Source organism: Leptopilina heterotoma, unplaced genomic scaffold, assembly GCF_015476425.1.
Source record: "Leptopilina heterotoma isolate Lh14 unplaced genomic scaffold, ASM1547642v1 Lhet_134, whole genome shotgun sequence".
NCBI lineage: Eukaryota > Metazoa > Arthropoda > Insecta > Hymenoptera > Figitidae > Leptopilina > Leptopilina heterotoma.
In genome coordinates, this window is record NW_025110853.1 from 866,652 (window position 1) to 891,089 (window position 24,438).

Below are 24,438 nucleotides of genomic sequence, written 5' to 3' on the forward strand. Positions count from 1 at the left end.
TTTAAGCTAAAAATATATTTAATAAATATTTGAACCTACTTATCAACTAACTAATAAATAAAGTAAGAAATGTTATAGATTGCAATTTAGCTAAAAAGTATTTGCTAAAGTTCAAATATTATTAATAAACTTAGATGCATAGTTTGGGGACCTGCATCAAATCGGAGTTTTTAAGCGAAGAATATATTTGTTAAATATTTGAACCCTTTTATCAACTAACTAATAAATAAAGTAAGAAATGTTATAGATAAACATTTAAACCGTGTCATTAACTGACTAATAAATAAAGTAAGAAATTATATAGATTGCTATTTAGCAAAAAAGTATTTGCTATTGTTTAAATTGTATTAAAAGACTTAGATGCATAGTTTGGGGACCTGCATCAAATTGGAGTTTTTTAGCGATGAATATATTTGTTAAATATTTGAACCCTTTTATCAACTAACTAATAAATAAAGTAAGAAATGTTCTAGATTGCAATTAAGCTAAAAAGTATTTGCTAGTGTTTATATTGTATTAAAAAAGTTTGATGCATATTTTGAGGACCTGCATCAAATCAGAGTTTTTAGCTAAAAATATATTTGTTAAATATTTAAACTCTCTTATCAACTAACTAATAAATAAAGTAAGAAATGATATAGATTGCCATTTAGCAAAAAAGTATTTGCTAATGTTAAAATTGTATTTAAAAAGTTAGATGCATACTTTGGGGACCTGCATCAAATCGGGGTTTTTAGCTAAAATATATTTGTTAAATATTTGAACCCTTTTATTAAGTAACTTATAAATAAGGTAAGAAATGTTCTAGTTTGCAATTAAGCTAAAAAGTATTTGCTAATTTTTATATTGTATTAAAAAAGTTAAATTCATAATTTGAGGACCTGCATCAAATCAGAGTTTTTTAACTAAAAATATCTTGGAAAAACATTTAAACCCTGTCATAAACTGACTAATAAATAAAGTAAGAAATGATATAGATTGCTATTTAGCAAAAAAGTAGTTGCTATTGTTTAAATTGTATTAAGAAACTTAGATGCATAGTTTGGGGACCTGCATCAAATCGGAGTTTTTAAGCTAGAAATATATTTGTTAAATAATTAAACCCTCTCATCAACTAACTAATAAATAAAGTAAGAAACTCTATACATTGCAAATTAGCTAAAAAGTATTTGCTAATGTTTAAATTGTATTTAAAAAGTTAGATGCATAGTTTGGGGACCAGCATCAAATCGGGGTTTTTAGCTAAAAATATATTTGTTAAATATTTGAACCATTTTATCAACTAACTTATAAATAAAGTTAGAAATGTTATAGATTTCAATTAAGCTAAAAAGTATTTGCTAATTTTTATATTGTATTAAAAAAGTTAAATACATAATTTGAGGACCTGCATCAAATCAGAGTTTTTTAACTAAAAATATCTTGGAAAAACATTTAAACCTTGTCATAAACTGACTAATAAATAAAGTAAGAAATGATATAGATTGCTATTTAGCAAAAAAGTATTTGCTATTGTTTAAATTGTATTTAAAAAGTTAGATGCATAGTTTGAAGACCGGCATCAAATCAGAGTTTTTAAGCTTAAAATATCTTAGATAAACATTTAAACCCGGTCATCATCTGACTAATAAATAAAGTAAGAAATGTTATAGATTGCAAATTAGCTAAAAAGTACTTGCTAATGGTAAAATTTTATTAAAAAAGTTAGATGCATAGTTTAGGGACCTGCATCAAATCAGAGTTTTTAAGCTAAAAATATATTTAATAAATATTTGAACCTACTTATCAACTAACTAATAAATAAGTAAGAAATGTTATAGATTGCAATTTAGCTAAAAAGTATTTGCTATTGTTTAAATTGTATTAAAAAACTTAGATGCATAGTTTGGGGACCTGCATCAAATCGCAGTTTTTAAGCGAAGAATATATTTGTTAAATATTTGAACCCTTTTATCAACTAACTAATAAATGAAATAAGAAATGTTATAGATTGCAATTAAGCTAAAAAGTATTTGCTAAAGTTCAAATTTTATTAATAAACTTAGATGCATAGTTTGGGGACCTGCATCAAATCGGAGTTTTTAAGCGAAGAATATATTTGTCAAATATTTGAACCCTCTTATCAACTAACTAATAAATAAAGTAAGAAATGTTATAGACTGCAAATTAGCTAAAAAGTATATGTTAAAGTTCAAATTTTATTAATAAACTTAGATGCATAGTTTGCGGACCTGCATCAAATCAGAGTTTTTAAGCTAAAAATATCTTAGATAAACATTTAAACCCTGTCATCAACTGACTAATAAATAAAGTAAAAAATGATATAGATTGCTATTTAGCAAAAAAGTATTTGTTATTGTTTAAATTGTATTAAAAAACTTAGATGCATAGTTCGGGGACCTGCATCAAATCGGAGCTTTTAAGCTAAAAATATATTTAATAAATATTTGAACCTACTTATCAACTAACTAATAAATAAAGTAAGAAATGTTATAGATTGCAATTTAGCTAAAAAGTATTTGCTAAAGTTCAAATATTATTAATAAACTTAGATGCATAGTTTGGGGACCTGCATCAAATCGGAGTTTTTAAGCGAAGAATATATTTGTTAAATATTTGAACCCTTTTATCAACTAACTAATAAATAAAGTAAGAAATGTTATAGATAAACATTTAAACCGTGTCATTAACTGACTAATAAATAAAGTAAGAAATTATATAGATTGCTATTTAGCAAAAAAGTATTTGCTATTGTTTAAATTGTATTAAAAGACTTAGATGCATAGTTTGGGGACCTGCATCAAATTGGAGTTTTTTAGCGATGAATATATTTGTTAAATATTTGAACCCTTTTATCAACTAACTAATAAATAAAGTAAGAAATGTTCTAGATTGCAATTAAGCTAAAAAGTATTTGCTAGTGTTTATATTGTATTAAAAAAGTTTGATGCATATTTTGAGGACCTGCATCAAATCAGAGTTTTTAGCTAAAAATATATTTGTTAAATATTTAAACTCTCTTATCAACTAACTAATAAATAAAGTAAGAAATGATATAGATTGCCATTTAGCAAAAAAGTATTTGCTAATGTTAAAATTGTATTTAAAAAGTTAGATGCATACTTTGGGGACCTGCATCAAATCGGGGTTTTTAGCTAAAATATATTTGTTAAATATTTGAACCCTTTTATTAAGTAACTTATAAATAAGGTAAGAAATGTTCTAGTTTGCAATTAAGCTAAAAAGTATTTGCTAATTTTTATATTGTATTAAAAAAGTTAAATTCATAATTTGAGGACCTGCATCAAATCAGAGTTTTTTAACTAAAAATATCTTGGAAAAACATTTAAACCCTGTCATAAACTGACTAATAAATAAAGTAAGAAATGATATAGATTGCTATTTAGCAAAAAAGTAGTTGCTATTGTTTAAATTGTATTAAGAAACTTAGATGCATAGTTTGGGGACCTGCATCAAATCGGAGTTTTTAAGCTAGAAATATATTTGTTAAATAATTAAACCCTCTCATCAACTAACTAATAAATAAAGTAAGAAACTCTATACATTGCAAATTAGCTAAAAAGTATTTGCTAATGTTTAAATTGTATTTAAAAAGTTAGATGCATAGTTTGGGGACCAGCATCAAATCGGGGTTTTTAGCTAAAAATATATTTGTTAAATATTTGAACCATTTTATCAACTAACTTATAAATAAAGTTAGAAATGTTATAGATTTCAATTAAGCTAAAAAGTATTTGCTAATTTTTATATTGTATTAAAAAAGTTAAATACATAATTTGAGGACCTGCATCAAATCAGAGTTTTTTAACTAAAAATATCTTGGAAAAACATTTAAACCTTGTCATAAACTGACTAATAAATAAAGTAAGAAATGATATAGATTGCTATTTAGCAAAAAAGTATTTGCTATTGTTTAAATTGTATTTAAAAAGTTAGATGCATAGTTTGAAGACCGGCATCAAATCAGAGTTTTTAAGCTTAAAATATCTTAGATAAACATTTAAACCCGGTCATCATCTGACTAATAAATAAAGTAAGAAATGTTATAGATTGCAAATTAGCTAAAAAGTACTTGCTAATGGTAAAATTTTATTAAAAAAGTTAGATGCATAGTTTAGGGACCTGCATCAAATCAGAGTTTTTAAGCTAAAAATATATTTAATAAATATTTGAACCTACTTATCAACTAACTAATAAATAAAGTAAGAAATGTTATAGATTGCAATTTAGCTAAAAAGTATTTGCTATTGTTTAAATTGTATTAAAAAACTTAGATGCATAGTTTGGGGACCTGCATCAAATCGCAGTTTTTAAGCGAAGAATATATTTGTTAAATATTTGAACCCTTTTATCAACTAACTAATAAATGAAATAAGAAATGTTATAGATTGCAATTAAGCTAAAAAGTATTTGCTAAAGTTCAAATTTTATTAATAAACTTAGATGCATAGTTTGGGGACCTGCATCAAATCGGAGTTTTTAAGCGAAGAATATATTTGTCAAATATTTGAACCCTCTTATCAACTAACTAATAAATAAAGTAAGAAATGTTATAGACTGCAAATTAGCTAAAAAGTATATGTTAAAGTTCAAATTTTATTAATAAACTTAGATGCATAGTTTGCGGACCTGCATCAAATCAGAGTTTTTAAGCTAAAAATATCTTAGATAAACATTTAAACCCTGTCATCAACTGACTAATAAATAAAGTAAAAAATGATATAGATTGCTATTTAGCAAAAAAGTATTTGTTATTGTTTAAATTGTATTAAAAAACTTAGATGCATAGTTCGGGGACCTGCATCAAATCGGAGCTTTTAAGCTAAAAATATATTTAATAAATATTTGAACCTACTTATCAACTAACTAATAAATAAAGTAAGAAATGTTATAGATTGCAATTTAGCTAAAAAGTATTTGCTAAAGTTCAAATATTATTAATAAACTTAGATGCATAGTTTGGGGACCTGCATCAAATCGGAGTTTTTAAGCGAAGAATATATTTGTTAAATATTTGAACCCTTTTATCAACTAACTAATAAATAAAGTAAGAAATGTTATAGATAAACATTTAAACCGTGTCATTAACTGACTAATAAATAAAGTAAGAAATTATATAGATTGCTATTTAGCAAAAAAGTATTTGCTATTGTTTAAATTGTATTAAAAGACTTAGATGCATAGTTTGGGGACCTGCATCAAATTGGAGTTTTTTAGCGATGAATATATTTGTTAAATATTTGAACCCTTTTATCAACTAACTAATAAATAAAGTAAGAAATGTTCTAGATTGCAATTAAGCTAAAAAGTATTTGCTAGTGTTTATATTGTATTAAAAAAGTTTGATGCATATTTTGAGGACCTGCATCAAATCAGAGTTTTTAGCTAAAAATATATTTGTTAAATATTTAAACTCTCTTATCAACTAACTAATAAATAAAGTAAGAAATGATATAGATTGCCATTTAGCAAAAAAGTATTTGCTAATGTTAAAATTGTATTTAAAAAGTTAGATGCATACTTTGGGGACCTGCATCAAATCGGGGTTTTTAGCTAAAATATATTTGTTAAATATTTGAACCCTTTTATTAAGTAACTTATAAATAAGGTAAGAAATGTTCTAGTTTGCAATTAAGCTAAAAAGTATTTGCTAATTTTTATATTGTATTAAAAAAGTTAAATTCATAATTTGAGGACCTGCATCAAATCAGAGTTTTTTAACTAAAAATATCTTGGAAAAACATTTAAACCCTGTCATAAACTGACTAATAAATAAAGTAAGAAATGATATAGATTGCTATTTAGCAAAAAAGTAGTTGCTATTGTTTAAATTGTATTAAGAAACTTAGATGCATAGTTTGGGGACCTGCATCAAATCGGAGTTTTTAAGCTAGAAATATATTTGTTAAATAATTAAACCCTCTCATCAACTAACTAATAAATAAAGTAAGAAACTCTATACATTGCAAATTAGCTAAAAAGTATTTGCTAATGTTTAAATTGTATTTAAAAAGTTAGATGCATAGTTTGGGGACCAGCATCAAATCGGGGTTTTTAGCTAAAAATATATTTGTTAAATATTTGAACCATTTTATCAACTAACTTATAAATAAAGTTAGAAATGTTATAGATTTCAATTAAGCTAAAAAGTATTTGCTAATTTTTATATTGTATTAAAAAAGTTAAATACATAATTTGAGGACCTGCATCAAATCAGAGTTTTTTAACTAAAAATATCTTGGAAAAACATTTAAACCTTGTCATAAACTGACTAATAAATAAAGTAAGAAATGATATAGATTGCTATTTAGCAAAAAAGTATTTGCTATTGTTTAAATTGTATTTAAAAAGTTAGATGCATAGTTTGAAGACCGGCATCAAATCAGAGTTTTTAAGCTTAAAATATCTTAGATAAACATTTAAACCCGGTCATCATCTGACTAATAAATAAAGTAAGAAATGTTATAGATTGCAAATTAGCTAAAAAGTACTTGCTAATGGTAAAATTTTATTAAAAAAGTTAGATGCATAGTTTAGGGACCTGCATCAAATCAGAGTTTTTAAGCTAAAAATATATTTAATAAATATTTGAACCTACTTATCAACTAACTAATAAATAAAGTAAGAAATGTTATAGATTGCAATTTAGCTAAAAAGTATTTGCTATTGTTTAAATTGTATTAAAAAACTTAGATGCATAGTTTGGGGACCTGCATCAAATCGCAGTTTTTAAGCGAAGAATATATTTGTTAAATATTTGAACCCTTTTATCAACTAACTAATAAATGAAATAAGAAATGTTATAGATTGCAATTAAGCTAAAAAGTATTTGCTAAAGTTCAAATTTTATTAATAAACTTAGATGCATAGTTTGGGGACCTGCATCAAATCGGAGTTTTTAAGCGAAGAATATATTTGTCAAATATTTGAACCCTCTTATCAACTAACTAATAAATAAAGTAAGAAATGTTATAGACTGCAAATTAGCTAAAAAGTATATGTTAAAGTTCAAATTTTATTAATAAACTTAGATGCATAGTTTGCGGACCTGCATCAAATCAGAGTTTTTAAGCTAAAAATATCTTAGATAAACATTTAAACCCTGTCATCAACTGACTAATAAATAAAGTAAAAAATGATATAGATTGCTATTTAGCAAAAAAGTATTTGTTATTGTTTAAATTGTATTAAAAAACTTAGATGCATAGTTCGGGGACCTGCATCAAATCGGAGCTTTTAAGCTAAAAATATATTTAATAAATATTTGAACCTACTTATCAACTAACTAATAAATAAAGTAAGAAATGTTATAGATTGCAATTTAGCTAAAAAGTATTTGCTAAAGTTCAAATATTATTAATAAACTTAGATGCATAGTTTGGGGACCTGCATCAAATCGGAGTTTTTAAGCGAAGAATATATTTGTTAAATATTTGAACCCTTTTATCAACTAACTAATAAATAAAGTAAGAAATGTTATAGATAAACATTTAAACCGTGTCATTAACTGACTAATAAATAAAGTAAGAAATTATATAGATTGCTATTTAGCAAAAAAGTATTTGCTATTGTTTAAATTGTATTAAAAGACTTAGATGCATAGTTTGGGGACCTGCATCAAATTGGAGTTTTTTAGCGATGAATATATTTGTTAAATATTTGAACCCTTTTATCAACTAACTAATAAATAAAATAAGAAATGTTATAGATTGCAATTAAGCTAAAAAGTATTTGTTAAAGTTCAAATCTTATTAATAAACTTAGATGCATAGTTTGGGGACCTCCATTAAATCAGAGTTTTTAAGCTAAAAATATCTTAGATAAACATTTAAACCCTGTCATCAACTGAAGAATAAATAAAGTAAGAAATGATATAGATTGCTATTTAGCAAAAAAGTATTTGCTATTGTTTAAATTGTATTAAAAGACTTAGATGCATACTTTGGGGACCTGCATCAAATTAGAGTTTTTAAGCTACAAATATATTTTTGTAAAATATTTGAACCCTCCTATCAACTAACTAATAAATAAAGTAAGAAATATTATAGATTGCAAATTAGCTAAAAAGTATTTGCTATTGTTCAAATTTTATTAAAAAAGTTAGATGAAGTGAAAATATCTTCCTTTCTATTAATAGTGGAATGATTTGTTTTTATTTGAATCATTTCAGATATGCGTCATTTTATAAAATTTTGTTCATTGTCCAAAATTTTGGCATTTTCCCAATCGAAGTCATGATTACAATTAATTCGATGGCGGTAAACTACAGAGTTTTCATTTACTTTTTTATGTTCATTTATGCGAGTTAACAATGATCGTTTTGTTTCACCTATATATGTTGCTGGACAATCTTTACAGTCAAACTTGTATACAACATTTGTTCTGTCCCATTTTTTAGATGAATCTTTACCAAGTCTAATTATAGAATTGGAGTTTTTATTAATGGCATATGGATTTCCAAAAATACACAAAGAAAATGTTCCACTTCGTCTAATTATATCTCTAATAAACAGTCCAACACATTTTCTTGCAAAAATATTGTATAATTCATTAAAAAATTGTATTACTCTACCTCGTTCACATATTAATAATAGTTTAGAACTTAAAAATAAACTGAACAATCTTGTTATGGACGATAACTATACTTTTATTTTTCTCGACGTAAGTTCTATGTTTACAAATGTTTCTTGTGAACTGGTCATTCAGAGTTTAGATCGACGTATTCATTCTATAAGACAGAAATGTAAGATTCCTTTTTCAGATATTATCGACTGTACTAAATTTGTATTTAACAACACCTATTTCTCTCTTGGAGAAAAATTTTATCGACAAATTTATGGTACACCGATGGGTTCACCAATTTCAGCCTTCGTTTCAGACATTGTCATGGATGATCTGGAAACTGATTGTTTAACAAAATTAAAGGAGGATCACAATTGTGTCCCCCTTTTTTATTTTAGATATGTTGATGACACAATATTAGCTGTAAAAAAAGAACATGTCAACTTAGTCATCAATACTTTTAATGCGTACAATCAAAAATTACAATTTACTATTGAGAAAGAAAAGGATAACTCAATTAATTTTCTTGATTTAAAACTTACTAGAAAAAACAACAAAATTGTCACAAATTGGTATCAAAAGCCGACTTCATCGGATAGACTCATTAATTATTATTTTTCAGATCATCCAATCCAACAAAAAAAGAATATTGTATACAATCTTGTTGATAGAGCGATTTCATAGTCCAACAAAGAGTTTTATTTTGATAACTTAAAGAAGATAAGATCCATCTTAAAAAACAATAACTATCCTTTGGATTTTATTGATAAACATATAAAAATTCGTATAAACCATATAAAATTTTCTCAGGTTAATAATAATAATAACAATAATCGAAATAAAATTAGTATTTACAGTCAAATCCCGAAGGTTTGTTTACCGTTCAATGAAAAATGTTTCTTTAAGTTGTCAAATATTCTTAAAGAGTTTCATTTTACTGCGATTCCACTTATTAATAAAAACTGCAATTCTATAATTAGACTTGGTAAAGATTCATCTAAAAAATGGGACAGAACAAATTTTGTATACAAGTTTGACTGTAAAGATTGTCCAGCAACATATATAGGTGAAACAAAACGATCATTGTTAACTCGCATAAATGAACATAAAAAAGTAAATGATAACTCTGTAGTTTACCGCCATCGAATTAATTGTAATCATGACTTCGATTGGGAAAATGCCAAAATTTTGGACAATGGACCAAATTTTATAAAACGACGAATATCTGAAATGATCCATATAAAAACAAATCATTCCACTATTAATAGAAAGGAAGATATTTTCACTCTAAACAGAACTTTTTTTCCTCTTCTCAGACGTTTAGACACTTGTCTATAATGACACAACAATAACACAACTTGCTCCCTCTATGATAAAACTGTGTTTATATTCGGTTCATTGACTTTTTCTTTATCTTGATTCTTTTGACTTTCTCAAAATAGCAAATTTTTAATTTATTTCAGTTGACACTGAACTAGGGTGCTGAAATGTCTTCCGCTCATATGAAGAAACTTTTCTTTTTTAATACATGTGAAAATTTTTATAAAAAAATATTTTTTCTCTATGAAATCTTTTTTATTTTAACGAGTTAGAACGCGATTTTTATGTTTTAACAAACCTGGTAGGATATTCTTTAAACATATTTTTAGTAAAGTGTATAGTGTTGTTTTAAACCTTTATAAATATTGAAGTGTTTTTCTGTTTAAATAAATTTAGCCTGATGAGGTTGGCAAACCTTAGCCAACGTAACGTCGCAATTTTGACGATACATTGAATTTTTTCAATTCTTCACCTTCCCATGATCATTTATTTTACTACTAACAATTAAACTATGGAAGGATTTAACGCTTATCACTCTAAAAATATATTTGTTAAATATTTAAAACCTCTTATCAACTGACTTATAAATAAAGTAAGAAATGATATAGATTGCTATTCAGTAAAAAAGTATTTGCTATTGTTTAAATTGTATTAAAAAACTTAGATGCATAGTTTGGGGACCTGCATCAAATCGGAGCTTTTAAGCTAAAAATATATTTGCTAAATATTTGAACCCTTTTATCAAGTAACTAATAAATAAAGTAAGAAATGTTATAGATTGCAATTTAGATAAAAAGTATTTGCTAAAGTTCAAATTTTATTAATAAACTTAGATGCATAGGTTAGGGACCTGCATCAAATCGGAGTTTTTAAGCGAGGAATAAATTTGTTAAATATTTGAACCCTTTTATCAACTAACTAATAAATAAAGTAAGAAATGTTATAGATTGCAAATTAGCTAAAAAGTATTTGCTAATGTTTAAATTGTATTAAAAAAGCTAGATGCATTATTTGCGGACCTGCATCAAATCAGAGTTTTAAAGCTAAAAATATCTTAGATAAACATTTAAACCCTGTCATCAACTGACTTATAAGTAAAGTAGGAAATGATATAGATTGCTATTTAGCAAAAAGTATTTGCTATTGTTTAAATTGTATTAAAAAACTTAGATGCATAGTTTATTGACCTGCATCAAATCGGAGTTTTTAAGCGAAGAATATATTTGTTAAATATTTGAACCCTTTTATCAACTAATTAATAAATAAAGTAAGAAATGTTATAGATTGCAATTAAGCTAAAAAGTATTTGCTAATGTTTAAATTGTATTAAAAAAGCTAGATGCATAGTTTGGGGACCTGCATCAAATCGGAGTTTTTAAGCTAAAAATATATTTGTTAAATATTTGAACCCCCTTATCAACTAACTAATAAATAAAGTAAGAAATGTTATAGATTGCAATTAAGCTAAAAAGTATTTGCTAAAGTTCACATTTTATTAACAAAATTAGATGCATAGTTTGGGGACCTGCATCAAATCAGAGTTTTTAAGCTAAAAATACCTTAGATAAACATTTAAACCCTGTCATCAACTGACTAATAAATAAAGTAAGAAATGATATAGATTGCTATTTAGCAAAAAAGTATTTGCTATTGTTTAAATTGTATTAAAAGACTTAGATGCATACTTTGGGAAGCCCACATCAAATGGGAGTTTTTAAGCGAAGAATATATTTGTTAAATATTTGAACCCTTTTATCAAGTAACTAATAAATAAAGTAAGAAATGTTATAGATTGCAATTAAGCCAGAAAGTATTTGCTATTGTTTAAATTGTATTAAAAAAGCTGGATGCATAGTTTGGGGACCTGCATCAAATCGGAGTTTTTAAGCTAAAAATATATTTGTTAAATATTTGAAAACCCTTATCAACTAAGTAATAAATAAAGTAAGAAATGTTATAGATTGTAATTTAGCTAAAAAGTATTTGCTAAAGTTCACATTTTATTAACAAACTTAGATGCATAGTTTGGGGACCTGCATCAAATCAGAGTTTTTAAGCTAAAAATACCTTAGATAAACATTTAAACCCTGTCATCAACTGACTAATAAATAAAGTAAGAAATGATATAGATTGCTATTTAGCAAAAAAGTATTTGCTATTGTTTAAATTGTATTAAAAGACTTAGATGCATACTTTGGGAAGCCCGCATCAAATTAGAGTTTTTAAGCTACAAATATATTTTTGTTAAATATTTGAACCCTTTTATCAACTAACTAATAAATAAAGTAAGAAATGTTATAGATCGCAATTAAGCTAAAAAGTATTTGCTAAAGTTCGCATTTTATTAATAAACTTAGATGCATAGTTTAAGGACCTGATTCAAATCAGAGTTTTTGAACTAAAAATATATTTGTTACATATTTGAACCCTCTTATCAATTAACTAATAAATAAAGTAAGAAATGTTATACATTTCAAATTAGCTAAAAAGTTTTTGCTAATGTTTAAATTGTATTAAAAAAGCTAGATGCATAGTTTGGGGACATGCATCAAATCAGAGTTTTTAAGCTAAAAATATCTTAGATAAACATTTAAACCCCGTCATCAACTGACTAATAAATAAAGTAAGAAATGTTATAGATTGCAATTAAGCTAAAAAGTATTTGCTAAAGTTCAAATTTTATTAATAAACTTATATGCATAGTTTAGGGACCTGCACCAAATGGGAGTTTTTATGCGAAGAATATATTTGTTAAATATTTGAACCCTTTTATTAAGTAACTAATAAATAAAGTAAGAAATGTTATAGATTGCAATTAAGCTAAAAAGTATTTGTTAAAGTTCAAATTTTATTAATAAAGTTAGATGCATAGTTTGGCGACCTGCATGAAATCAGATTTTTTAAGCTAAAAAATATCTTAGATAAACATTTAGACCCTGTCATCAACTGACTAATAAATAAAGTAAGAAATGATATAGATTGCTATTTAGCAAAAAATTATTTGCTATTTTTTAAATTGTATTAAAAAACTTAGATGCATAGTTTGGGGACCTGCATCAAATCGGAGTTTTTAAGCGAAGAATATATTTGTTAAATATTTGAACCCTTTTATCAAGTAACTAATAAATAAAGTAAGCAATGTTATAGATTGCAATTAAGCCAGAAAGTATTTGCTATTGTTTAAATTGTATTAAAAAAGCTGGATGCATAGTTTGGGGACCTGCATCAAATCGGAGTTTTTAAGCTAAAAATATATTTGTTAAATATTTGAAAACCCTTATCAACTAAGTAATAAATAAAGTAAGAAATGTTATAGATTGTAATTTAGCTAAAAAGTATTTGATAAAGTTCAAATTTTATTAATAAACTTAGATGCATAGTTTGTGGACCTGCATCAAATCGGAGTTTTTAAGCTAAAAATATATTTGTTAAATATTTGAAAATCCTTATCAACTAAGTAATAAATAAAGTAAGAAATGTTATAGATTGTAATTTAGCTAAAAAGTATTTGCTAAAGTTCACATTTTATTAACAAACTTAGATGCATAGTTTGGGGACCTGCATCAAATCAGAGTTTTTAAGCTAAAAATACCTTAGATAAACATTTAAACCCTGTCATCAACTGACTAATAAATAAAGTAAGAAATGATATAGATTGCTATTTAGCAAAAAAGTATTTGCTATTGTTTAAATTGTATTAAAAGACTTAGATGCATACTTTGGGAAGCCCGCATCAAATTAGAGTTTTTAAGCTACAAATATATTTTTGTTAAATATTTGAACCCTTTTATCAACTAACTAATAAATAAAGTAAGAAATGTTATAGATCGCAATTAAGCTAAAAAGTATTTGCTAAAGTTCGCATTTTATTAATAAACTTAGATGCATAGTTTGGGGACCTGCATCAAATCAGAGTTTTTGAACTAAAAATATATTTGTTACATATTTGAACCCTCTTATCAATTAACTAATAAATAAAGTAAGAAATGTTATACATTGCAAATTAGCTAAAAAGTTTTTGCTAATGTTTAAATTGTATTAAAAAAGCTAGATGCATTTTTTAGGGACCTGCTTCAAATCGGAGTTTTTAAGCTAAAAATATATTTGTTAAATATTTGAACCCTCTTATCAACTAACTAATAAATAAAGTAAGAAATAATGTAGATTGCAAATTAGATAAAATGTATTTGCTAATGTTTAAATTGTATTAAAAAAGCTAGATGCATAGTTTGGGGACATGCATCAAATCAGAGTTTTTAAGCTAAAAATATCTTAGATAAACATTTAAACCCTGTCATCAACTGACTAATAAATAAAGTAAGAAATGTTATAGATTGCAATTAAGCTAAAAAGTATTTGCTAAATTTCAAATTTTATTAATAAACTTATATGCATAGTTTAGGGACCTGCACCAAATGGGAGTTTTTATGCGAAGAATATATTTGTTAAATATTTGAACCCTTTTATTAAGTAACTAATAAATAAAGTAAGAAATGTTATAGATTGCAATTAAGCCAGAAAGTATTTGCTATTGTTTAAATTGTTCTAAAAAAGCTGGATGCATAGTTAGGGGACCTGCATCAAATCGGAGTTTTTAAGCTAAAAATATATTTGTTAAATATTTGAAAACCCTTATCAACTAAGTAATAAATAAAGTAAGACATGTTATAGATTGTAATTTAGCTATAAAGTATTTGATAAAGTTCAAATTTTATTAATAAAGTTAGATGCATAGTTTGGGGACCTGCATCAAATCAGAGTTTTTAAGCTAAAAATACCTTAGATAAACATTTAAACCCTGTCATCAACTGACTAATAAATAAAGTAAGAAATGATATAGATTGCTATTTAGCAAAAAAGTATTTGCTATTGTTTAAATTGTATTAAAAGACTTAGATGCATACTTTGGGAAGCCCGCATCAAATTAGAGTTTTTAAGCTACAAATATATTTTTGTTAAATATTTGAACCCTTTTATCAACTAACTAATAAATAAAGTAAGAAATGTTATAGATCGCAATTAAGCTAAAAAGTATTTGCTAAAGTTCGCATTTTATTAATAAACTTAGATGCATAGTTTAAGGACCTGATTCAAATCAGAGTTTTTGAACTAAAAATATATTTGTTACATATTTGAACCCTCTTATCAATTAACTAATAAATAAAGTAAGAAATGTTATACATTTCAAATTAGCTAAAAAGTTTTTGCTAATGTTTAAATTGTATTAAAAAAGCTAGATGCATAGTTTGGGGACATGCATCAAATCAGAGTTTTTAAGCTAAAAATATCTTAGATAAACATTTAAACCCCGTCATCAACTGACTAATAAATAAAGTAAGAAATGTTATAGATTGCAATTAAGCTAAAAAGTATTTGCTAAAGTTCAAATTTTATTAATAAACTTATATGCATAGTTTAGGGACCTGCACCAAATGGGAGTTTTTATGCGAAGAATATATTTGTTAAATATTTGAACCCTTTTATTAAGTAACTAATAAATAAAGTAAGAAATGTTATAGATTGCAATTAAGCTAAAAAGTATTTGTTAAAGTTCAAATTTTATTAATAAAGTTAGATGCATAGTTTGGCGACCTGCATGAAATCAGATTTTTTAAGCTAAAAAATATCTTAGATAAACATTTAGACCCTGTCATCAACTGACTAATAAATAAAGTAAGAAATGATATAGATTGCTATTTAGCAAAAAATTATTTGCTATTTTTTAAATTGTATTAAAAAACTTAGATGCATAGTTTGGGGACCTGCATCAAATCGGAGTTTTTAAGCGAAGAATATATTTGTTAAATATTTGAACCCTTTTATCAAGTAACTAATAAATAAAGTAAGCAATGTTATAGATTGCAATTAAGCCAGAAAGTATTTGCTATTGTTTAAATTGTATTAAAAAAGCTGGATGCATAGTTTGGGGACCTGCATCAAATCGGAGTTTTTAAGCTAAAAATATATTTGTTAAATATTTGAAAACCCTTATCAACTAAGTAATAAATAAAGTAAGAAATGTTATAGATTGTAATTTAGCTAAAAAGTATTTGATAAAGTTCAAATTTTATTAATAAACTTAGATGCATAGTTTGTGGACCTGCATCAAATCGGAGTTTTTAAGCTAAAAATATATTTGTTAAATATTTGAAAATCCTTATCAACTAAGTAATAAATAAAGTAAGAAATGTTATAGATTGTAATTTAGCTAAAAAGTATTTGCTAAAGTTCACATTTTATTAACAAACTTAGATGCATAGTTTGGGGACCTGCATCAAATCAGAGTTTTTAAGCTAAAAATACCTTAGATAAACATTTAAACCCTGTCATCAACTGACTAATAAATAAAGTAAGAAATGATATAGATTGCTATTTAGCAAAAAAGTATTTGCTATTGTTTAAATTGTATTAAAAGACTTAGATGCATACTTTGGGAAGCCCGCATCAAATTAGAGTTTTTAAGCTACAAATATATTTTTGTTAAATATTTGAACCCTTTTATCAACTAACTAATAAATAAAGTAAGAAATGTTATAGATCGCAATTAAGCTAAAAAGTATTTGCTAAAGTTCGCATTTTATTAATAAACTTAGATGCATAGTTTGGGGACCTGCATCAAATCAGAGTTTTTGAACTAAAAATATATTTGTTACATATTTGAACCCTCTTATCAATTAACTAATAAATAAAGTAAGAAATGTTATACATTGCAAATTAGCTAAAAAGTTTTTGCTAATGTTTAAATTGTATTAAAAAAGCTAGATGCATTTTTTAGGGACCTGCTTCAAATCGGAGTTTTTAAGCTAAAAATATATTTGTTAAATATTTGAACCCTCTTATCAACTAACTAATAAATAAAGTAAGAAATAATGTAGATTGCAAATTAGATAAAATGTATTTGCTAATGTTTAAATTGTATTAAAAAAGCTAGATGCATAGTTTGGGGACATGCATCAAATCAGAGTTTTTAAGCTAAAAATATCTTAGATAAACATTTAAACCCTGTCATCAACTGACTAATAAATAAAGTAAGAAATGTTATAGATTGCAATTAAGCTAAAAAGTATTTGCTAAATTTCAAATTTTATTAATAAACTTATATGCATAGTTTAGGGACCTGCACCAAATGGGAGTTTTTATGCGAAGAATATATTTGTTAAATATTTGAACCCTTTTATTAAGTAACTAATAAATAAAGTAAGAAATGTTATAGATTGCAATTAAGCCAGAAAGTATTTGCTATTGTTTAAATTGTTCTAAAAAAGCTGGATGCATAGTTAGGGGACCTGCATCAAATCGGAGTTTTTAAGCTAAAAATATATTTGTTAAATATTTGAAAACCCTTATCAACTAAGTAATAAATAAAGTAAGACATGTTATAGATTGTAATTTAGCTATAAAGTATTTGATAAAGTTCAAATTTTATTAATAAAGTTAGATGCATAGTTTGGCGACCTGCATGAAATCAGATTTTTTAAGCTAAAAAATATCTTAGATAAACATTTAGACCCTGTCATCAACTGACTAATAAATAAAGTAAGAAATGATATAGATTGCTATTTAGCAAAAAATTATTTGCTATTTTTTAAATTGTATTAAAAAACTTAGATGCATAGTTTGGGGACCTGCATCAAATCGGAGTTTTTAAGCGAAGAATATATTTGTTAAATATTTGAACCCTTTTATCAAGTAACTAATAAATAAAGTAAGAAATGTTATAGATTGCAATTAAGCCAGAAAGTATTTGCTATTGTTTAAATTGTTCTAAAAAAGCTGGATGCATAGTTAGGGGACCTGCATCAAATCGGAGTTTATAAGCTAAAAATATATTTGTTAAATATTTGAAAACCCTTATCAACTAAGTAATAAATAAAGTAAGAAATGTTATAGATTGTAATTTAGCTAAAAAGTATTTGATAAAGTTCAAATTTTATTAATAAACTTAGATGCATAGTTTGGGGACCTGCATGAAATCAGAGTTTTTGAGCTAAAAATATATTTGTTAAATATTTGAACCCTCTTATCAATTAACTAATAAATAAAGTAAGAAATGTTATAGATTGCAAATTAGCTAAAAATTTTTGCTAATGTTCAAATTCTATTAAAAAAGTTAGATGCATAGTTTAGGGTGCTGCATCAAATCGGAGTTTTAAGGGGGAACCGCCTTTATTGCGTCAAAAAAATCGACTTTCTGGAAATAACTTTAATTGATACTACAACTATTCAAGAATATACCCATCAAATTTTAAGTCGATTTCTGTATTATTGAAGAAGTTACAATATTTTTAATTATTTTTTTTTCATGTGTCGTCTGGTGAAATGTTTATCAGAGTCCAGAATTTTTTCTGTTTTAGCATTCAATCTGTCTTCTTTTTTCATTCAGAGTACCACTGTCAGTATAATTTGTAATTTCTATGTGGCAACCCTTCTTTCACTTGTTTGACATTCGAGTCACTTTATTTAAAAAAAACTTCAAACGCATTTTTCTCGAAACACCATTTTTTAATTTTGTGAACACGATTGAGAACGCCCTTTTGAACCAATCGGGCTTTATGATACATCATTTTAAAGATAATTAAATTTTCTTTAATATGACATTTAGTGTTTCTTGAAAAAAAAAATTTTCATATTTTTTTGGAATTTTAAAGTCAATTTTTATGCACGAAAAATCACTTTTAACTTAAAAGTGGGTAAAAAAATCAATTCTCGAAATTTTTTTTAAAAAATCGAAATGTCATATAGAAGGTATTATCCTAAAGTTTAAAAAAGGTTGGTTTCTTTGTTTTAGAAAGAAATTCAGAGCGCTAGAATGTTCACAGATAAAATGAGGTGCCATGGACGCGGTGTATATTTCCATACTAAAAATGTTTTGTTTTTTCTCCAAAATTTTTTTTAGACTCTCAAGACATGTATTAAAGATCCCTATAAATTACAAAACGTTTGAAGTTATTTTACCCGAGAAAAAAGATCCCAAAAATGACGCATTTTTCGATCGTCTAAAGGAGGTTCCCCCCTTAAGCTAAAATTATATTTGTTAAATATTTGAACCCTGTCATCAACTGACTAATAAATAAAGTAAGAAATGTTATAGATTGCAAATTAGCTAAAAAGTATTTGCTAATGTTTAAATTGTATTAACCCTTTCAGTCCCAGTGGTCGATATATCGACCACCTTTTAAGCCACCGATTTTTTTAACATAACTTAAAGGAAAACTTTAAATAATTGCATATTTCTTATTTTTATGTTTCTACAAATAGAGTTAAATATCTTAAGATATAAATAAATATATATATTAAATATCTTAAATAAATATCTTAGATAAATATTAAATATCTAATATATTAAATATTAAATGTCTTAGATAAACATTTAAACCCTGTCATCAACTGACTAGTAAATAAAGTAAGAAATGATATAGATTGCTATTTAGCAAAAAAGTATTTGCTATTGTTTAAATTGTATTAACCCTTTAACGACGAGATGTGCTACTTTTTAACATGAAATTCAATCTCTTACAATTAGTAGAAAAATGTTAGTTTTTCAAAATTCAAAATGGCGGATCCTAATGACAGATGACATTTTTAAGAATTAATTGGATTCGCTTGAAATTTGTTACTCTGGGGTTTTTGGGTTCGATAATGACGAATCTGACGTTAGATTCAAAAAATCCAATATGCCGAATCTAGAATGGCGGACGAATTTTTTAAAATTTCTCAAACCTGATTTAAACACGTTACTCGTGGGTTTTTGTGGTCGCTGGTTGCGAATCCGATGTTAGTTATTCAAAATTCAAAATGGTGGAACCGATATCGCGGACTAGGTTTAAAAAATATCCTTACCAATTCTTATAGCTATTTTATACCAAGCATTTTGAATTTTTAAAAACGAACATCGGATTCGCAATCAGCGGACCCGAAAACCCTCGAGTAACAAAATTCAAATGAATCAGACTAATTTTTAATTTCGACTGCCATATTCGTTCCGCCATTTTGAATTTTGAAAAACTAACATCGATTTTCTCGTATTATAGATCACTTTTAAATTTTCCTGTCACATATTGTTAAATATAGATAAGTTGATACTGGTAGAGTCAGAGCAAATAGAGTATAATAATTCCGCCATTTTGAATTTTTTAATGTGACTTCATATTCGTAATCAGCCACCCCAAAAATACCACGCTAACAAATTTCAAGCAAACCTGAGTAAATTTAAAAAATTAGTTTTTCATTATACTTTGGCTATTTTGAATTTGTTGAATCTAACGTCAGATTCGTCATAAGCGACGCGAAAAACCGCAGAGTAACAAATTTCAAGCGAATCCAATCAATTTTTAAAAAAGTCATCTGTCATATTGGATCCGTTATTTTGAATTTTGAAAATCTGATATCAAATTCGTAATCAGCTACCCCAAAAACCCCCGAGTAAAAAGATTCAAGCAAATCTGACCAATTTTTGTATTTTGTCTGCCATATTAGATCCGCCATTTTGGATTTTGAAAAACTAACATCGGATTCGTAACCAGCGACCCCGAAAACCATCGAGTAACGAGTTTCAAGCGAATCCGATCAATTTTTTAAAAAGTCATCCGCTATTTTGAATTTTGACAAATGGACATCAGATTCGTAATCAGCGACCACGAAAACCCCTGAGTAACAAATTTCAGTCAGATTTGAGCAATTTTGAAAAAGTTTGTCATCTTACGTAAAATAAGAAAAAAAATTTGTCCTTTAAGCGCCATTTTAAATTCAAAATCGAAAAAAATAAAATTTATAAATGAATATTTTTCAAGTACAACTATCGGGAACACGTTTTTGATACTTTTTGTTCTATTTGAAAAGCGTTATGACACAGAAAAAAATTACATTAAAAAAAGTTGACTTTTTTTAGTATTTTTGAAAAAAGAAGGTTTAAATATCATTTTTTGAAAATTGTGACCACACCATTCGAAAGAGCGACCCAAAAAATAGTAGGGTATGGACTTTTAAAAACTTTTATGGCTTTTTTCTACTAATTGTAAGAGATTGAATTTCATGTTGAAAAGTTGCACATCTCGTCGTTAAAGGGTTAAGACAACATAACAACCGTTGCCAAGGCAACCGTTGCTATGTTAATGGTTGCCACAACAACCGTTGCCGCGGCAACTGTTGATATAGTAATGGTTGCCATAAAAACCGTTGCCATGGCAACCGTTACTATGGTAATAAAAAAAATTTCAATCTTAAGTACAAAAAAAATGTCTAAATAAATTATTATTTATTTATTTTTTGTCATTTTAGGCCACAAAACCCTACGATGCGATGTAGGCGCATTGCGCCTGCTTCTCTGACTGATTTTTTATGTTTTAAAGTATGAAGTACCCTTTCAATTATCTTGCAAAAAATATGTTACTTTTGAAATAACTATTATTGTATAGAAAAAAATGGCGGTAGTGCAAAAAAAATTCGATAAAAAAAAGGTTTTTTTAAAAAAATTTAAAAAAAAAATTTTTTTACTGACATTTTACTGACTTTCTTTGTTAGAATTTGGTCGTCAATTTTTTTATCAACTGTTCATATTGTATTGTACAAAAAAAACTTTTTCATGAAAATCGGTTCATTAATTTTGGAGGAAAAACAAATTTTTTAATTTTTCAAAAAAATCGTTTAATTCAAAAACAAAATTTTTTTCGAGTTGAAACTTAGTGAAAATAATTCTCATAATAGGTCAAAATTATTCCCTAAATATGGACCCAATCCAGGAGGGGGCAATTTTTACATGCTTATACTGCTACGGCCTTTATTATTAGAAACAAGATATCTGAGTAACAAAATTTTAAAAAATGTCGGAGATGCGGGACTTAAAATTTTTTAGTCACTTCTTTTTGAAATGCAATAACTTTAGTCTTAATTTATCATACGATTTTCGATTACAATGTTTTAAAAGATTTGTTTTAAAGTATATTTTTAAAAAATAAGAGACAGAAAATTGAAAAAAAATTCAATTTGAGTTTTTAAAAGTAGGTCATTTTTAATATTTTGTTCAAAACAAGCTTTAAATGTAATATACAAGTAAGGCAACATAGGACCGTAAGTCATTTTCGAGAAACAAAAACTTAAATCTTGTTTACTTTGACTATGCATTGCACACATGCATAGAGAATCAAGTTGATGAATCCTTCACATCTTGTTTTACTGTGCGTGAACTGTCTTTTTAGGTGAAACCTTCTTTTCGTAAAGATATACGACTTGTCTGTCTTTAATGGAACAATAGTACATTGAAATTTAATAACAGATTTTTTCAATATCGAATACTGCCCAGTCGGTGACTTATATGCCTTTTCCTTTCCGTTAGATTACCTATAGAATTACTACAGAGAATCTAATTGTAAAACATATAGAGTCCCCATTGTATGCTTGTTGCTCTTTAAAATATAACTTTTACGCATGATCCATTTTACACACAAAATTACTGCGCATAAAAGTATGAAAAGAGTATAAAACTGATATGAGCATTGTCCTTTTTATATATATTTATGTAACGCCTAAATTATCTATATTTATACAACGCATACTTTAGGGACTATATTGTGGGGTTTCATGCATGTTAGTTTGCCTTTATTATATGTATAAAGTATACTTTGAGGACAAATTAATTTTTAAAATTGTACTCAAAGTATGCGTTTTACGTATGAAATTGTCCTTAAATTATACGTTTTATATATAACTTAGTCCTCATATAATGCTTTGTACATATGAAAGACGTACAAGTATAACGTATGGTTTGAGGACATTTGCGATATACACATTTTTATGTCCTTAAAGTATGCATTGTCTACTTTATCGTCGATTTAAACTTAGAAATTTTAGAGTATATTACAATTATTCTCTTTAGCCTTATTATTTAGATAATGAGGAAGCTATATATGCGCGAAAAAACATACGTCCCCAAATCATTCTTTGTACATATATATATATATACTATATACTATATCCCTATATTACAAAAAGATATCGCCGCCGACGCCAACGCCGCCGCCGCTGTTTCAAGATTTTTTGACCTACAGGTCAAGAGTTGACCTGTAGTTTCTCCCCTCAAAATTTAGGTCAATTTTAAGGAAAGTTTTGACCTACACATCAAAAATTGACAAACAGTTACCGCTGCCCTTAAAATTTAGGTCAATTTTGAGGGCAGTTTTAACCTACACGTCAAAAATTGACAAACAATTCGCGCTACTCTCAAAATTTAGGTCAATTTTAAGGGCAGTTTTAACCTGTAGGTCAAAAATTGACATACTAATCCCTCTGGTGTCAAAATTTAGGTCAATTTTAAGGGTAGTTTTTACTTAAACGTCGAAAATTGCCATACTTATAGCTCTGCCCTCAAAATGTAGGTCAATTTTAAGGGCAGTTTGACCTAAACGTCAAAAATTCACAAACAGTTCTCTCTGCCCTCAATATGTAGGTCAATTTCAATGGCAGTTTTAACCTATAGGTCAAAAATTGACATACTAATCCCTCTGCTCTCAAAATTTAGGTCAATTTTAAGGGCAGTTTTAACCAAAAGGTAAAAAATTGACAATCGAACCCCTCTGCCCTTAAAATTTAGGTCAATTGTAAGGGTAGTTTTGACTTAAATGTCGAAAATTGCCAAACTTATAGCTCTTATAGCTCTTCTCAAACTGTAGGTCAATTTTAAGGGCAGTTTTGACCTTCACGTGAAAAATTGACAAGAAAATTGCCTGTGACCTACTGTTTCCTCAAAATTTACGGCAATTTTAATGGCAGTTTTGACCTATGGGTAAAAATAAGGCCCACAAGCGTGTATGACATTACGTTGAAATATTAGGTAATTTGACATTTTCTTTTACTTACAGGTCATAAACGGCCAAATAATGGCCATTACATGGGAGAACACGGCCGCCATTTTCATACGGTCAAAGAAATGAATGACTTTCCTCCCTGTCGTCTGCTATCAGAAAGCGCCATTTTTGTGCATGTGGAATACAAAAAATTTGAAACTTACAAAAATTTATTTTTATTTCACATGCACAAAAATTGCGCCTTCTGATAGCAGACGACAGGGAGGAAAGTGATTCATTTCTTCGACCGTATGAAAATGGCGACCGTGGGCAAGAAAAAAGTGATTTAAGTTAAAAAAAAATTTTTAAACAAATAGGCATATTTTCAACACGGTGTATTTGTTTATAAATCAGAGCAGTAAAGTTATAGAGAATCATTTTCTGAAGAAAATATGCCATGATTAACTTATTACTATGCATTTATATTAAGGGATAACACTACCCTAGAGTCAGAAAAATAGACCTATATCTTTGATGATTTGTTTTGAGAAAATAGAAACTAGAATAGGATTTCTTTTTGGAGGGTTTACTAAATACATATTGAAGAGTAGAAAAAAAAATTTTATTAAAAATTTTATAACAAAATGGCGGCGGTAAATTGCATAGGAAAAATCGACTATTTTTTTCTTTACCAAAACAGCCGGAAAGTTTTCTTGAAAAGTTTAAGTCCTGGAACAGAAAACAAAGAAATTTTATA

At 26.6% G+C, this 24,438-nt stretch overlaps 1 protein-coding gene across 1 annotated transcript in view; it reads left to right on the forward strand.

Moving 5' to 3' along the window:
* Positions 1-21,207, forward strand: part of LOC122513137 — a 60,033-nt gene extending 38,826 nt beyond the window's left edge. Inside the window, exons 3-4 of the mRNA XM_043629409.1 lie at positions 20,974-21,101; positions 21,181-21,207. Of these exons, the coding sequence (XP_043485344.1) occupies positions 20,974-21,101; positions 21,181-21,207 (155 nt within the window). The remainder of the gene's footprint in view (positions 1-20,973; positions 21,102-21,180) is intronic.
* Positions 21,208-24,438: the final 3,231 nt, after the last annotated feature.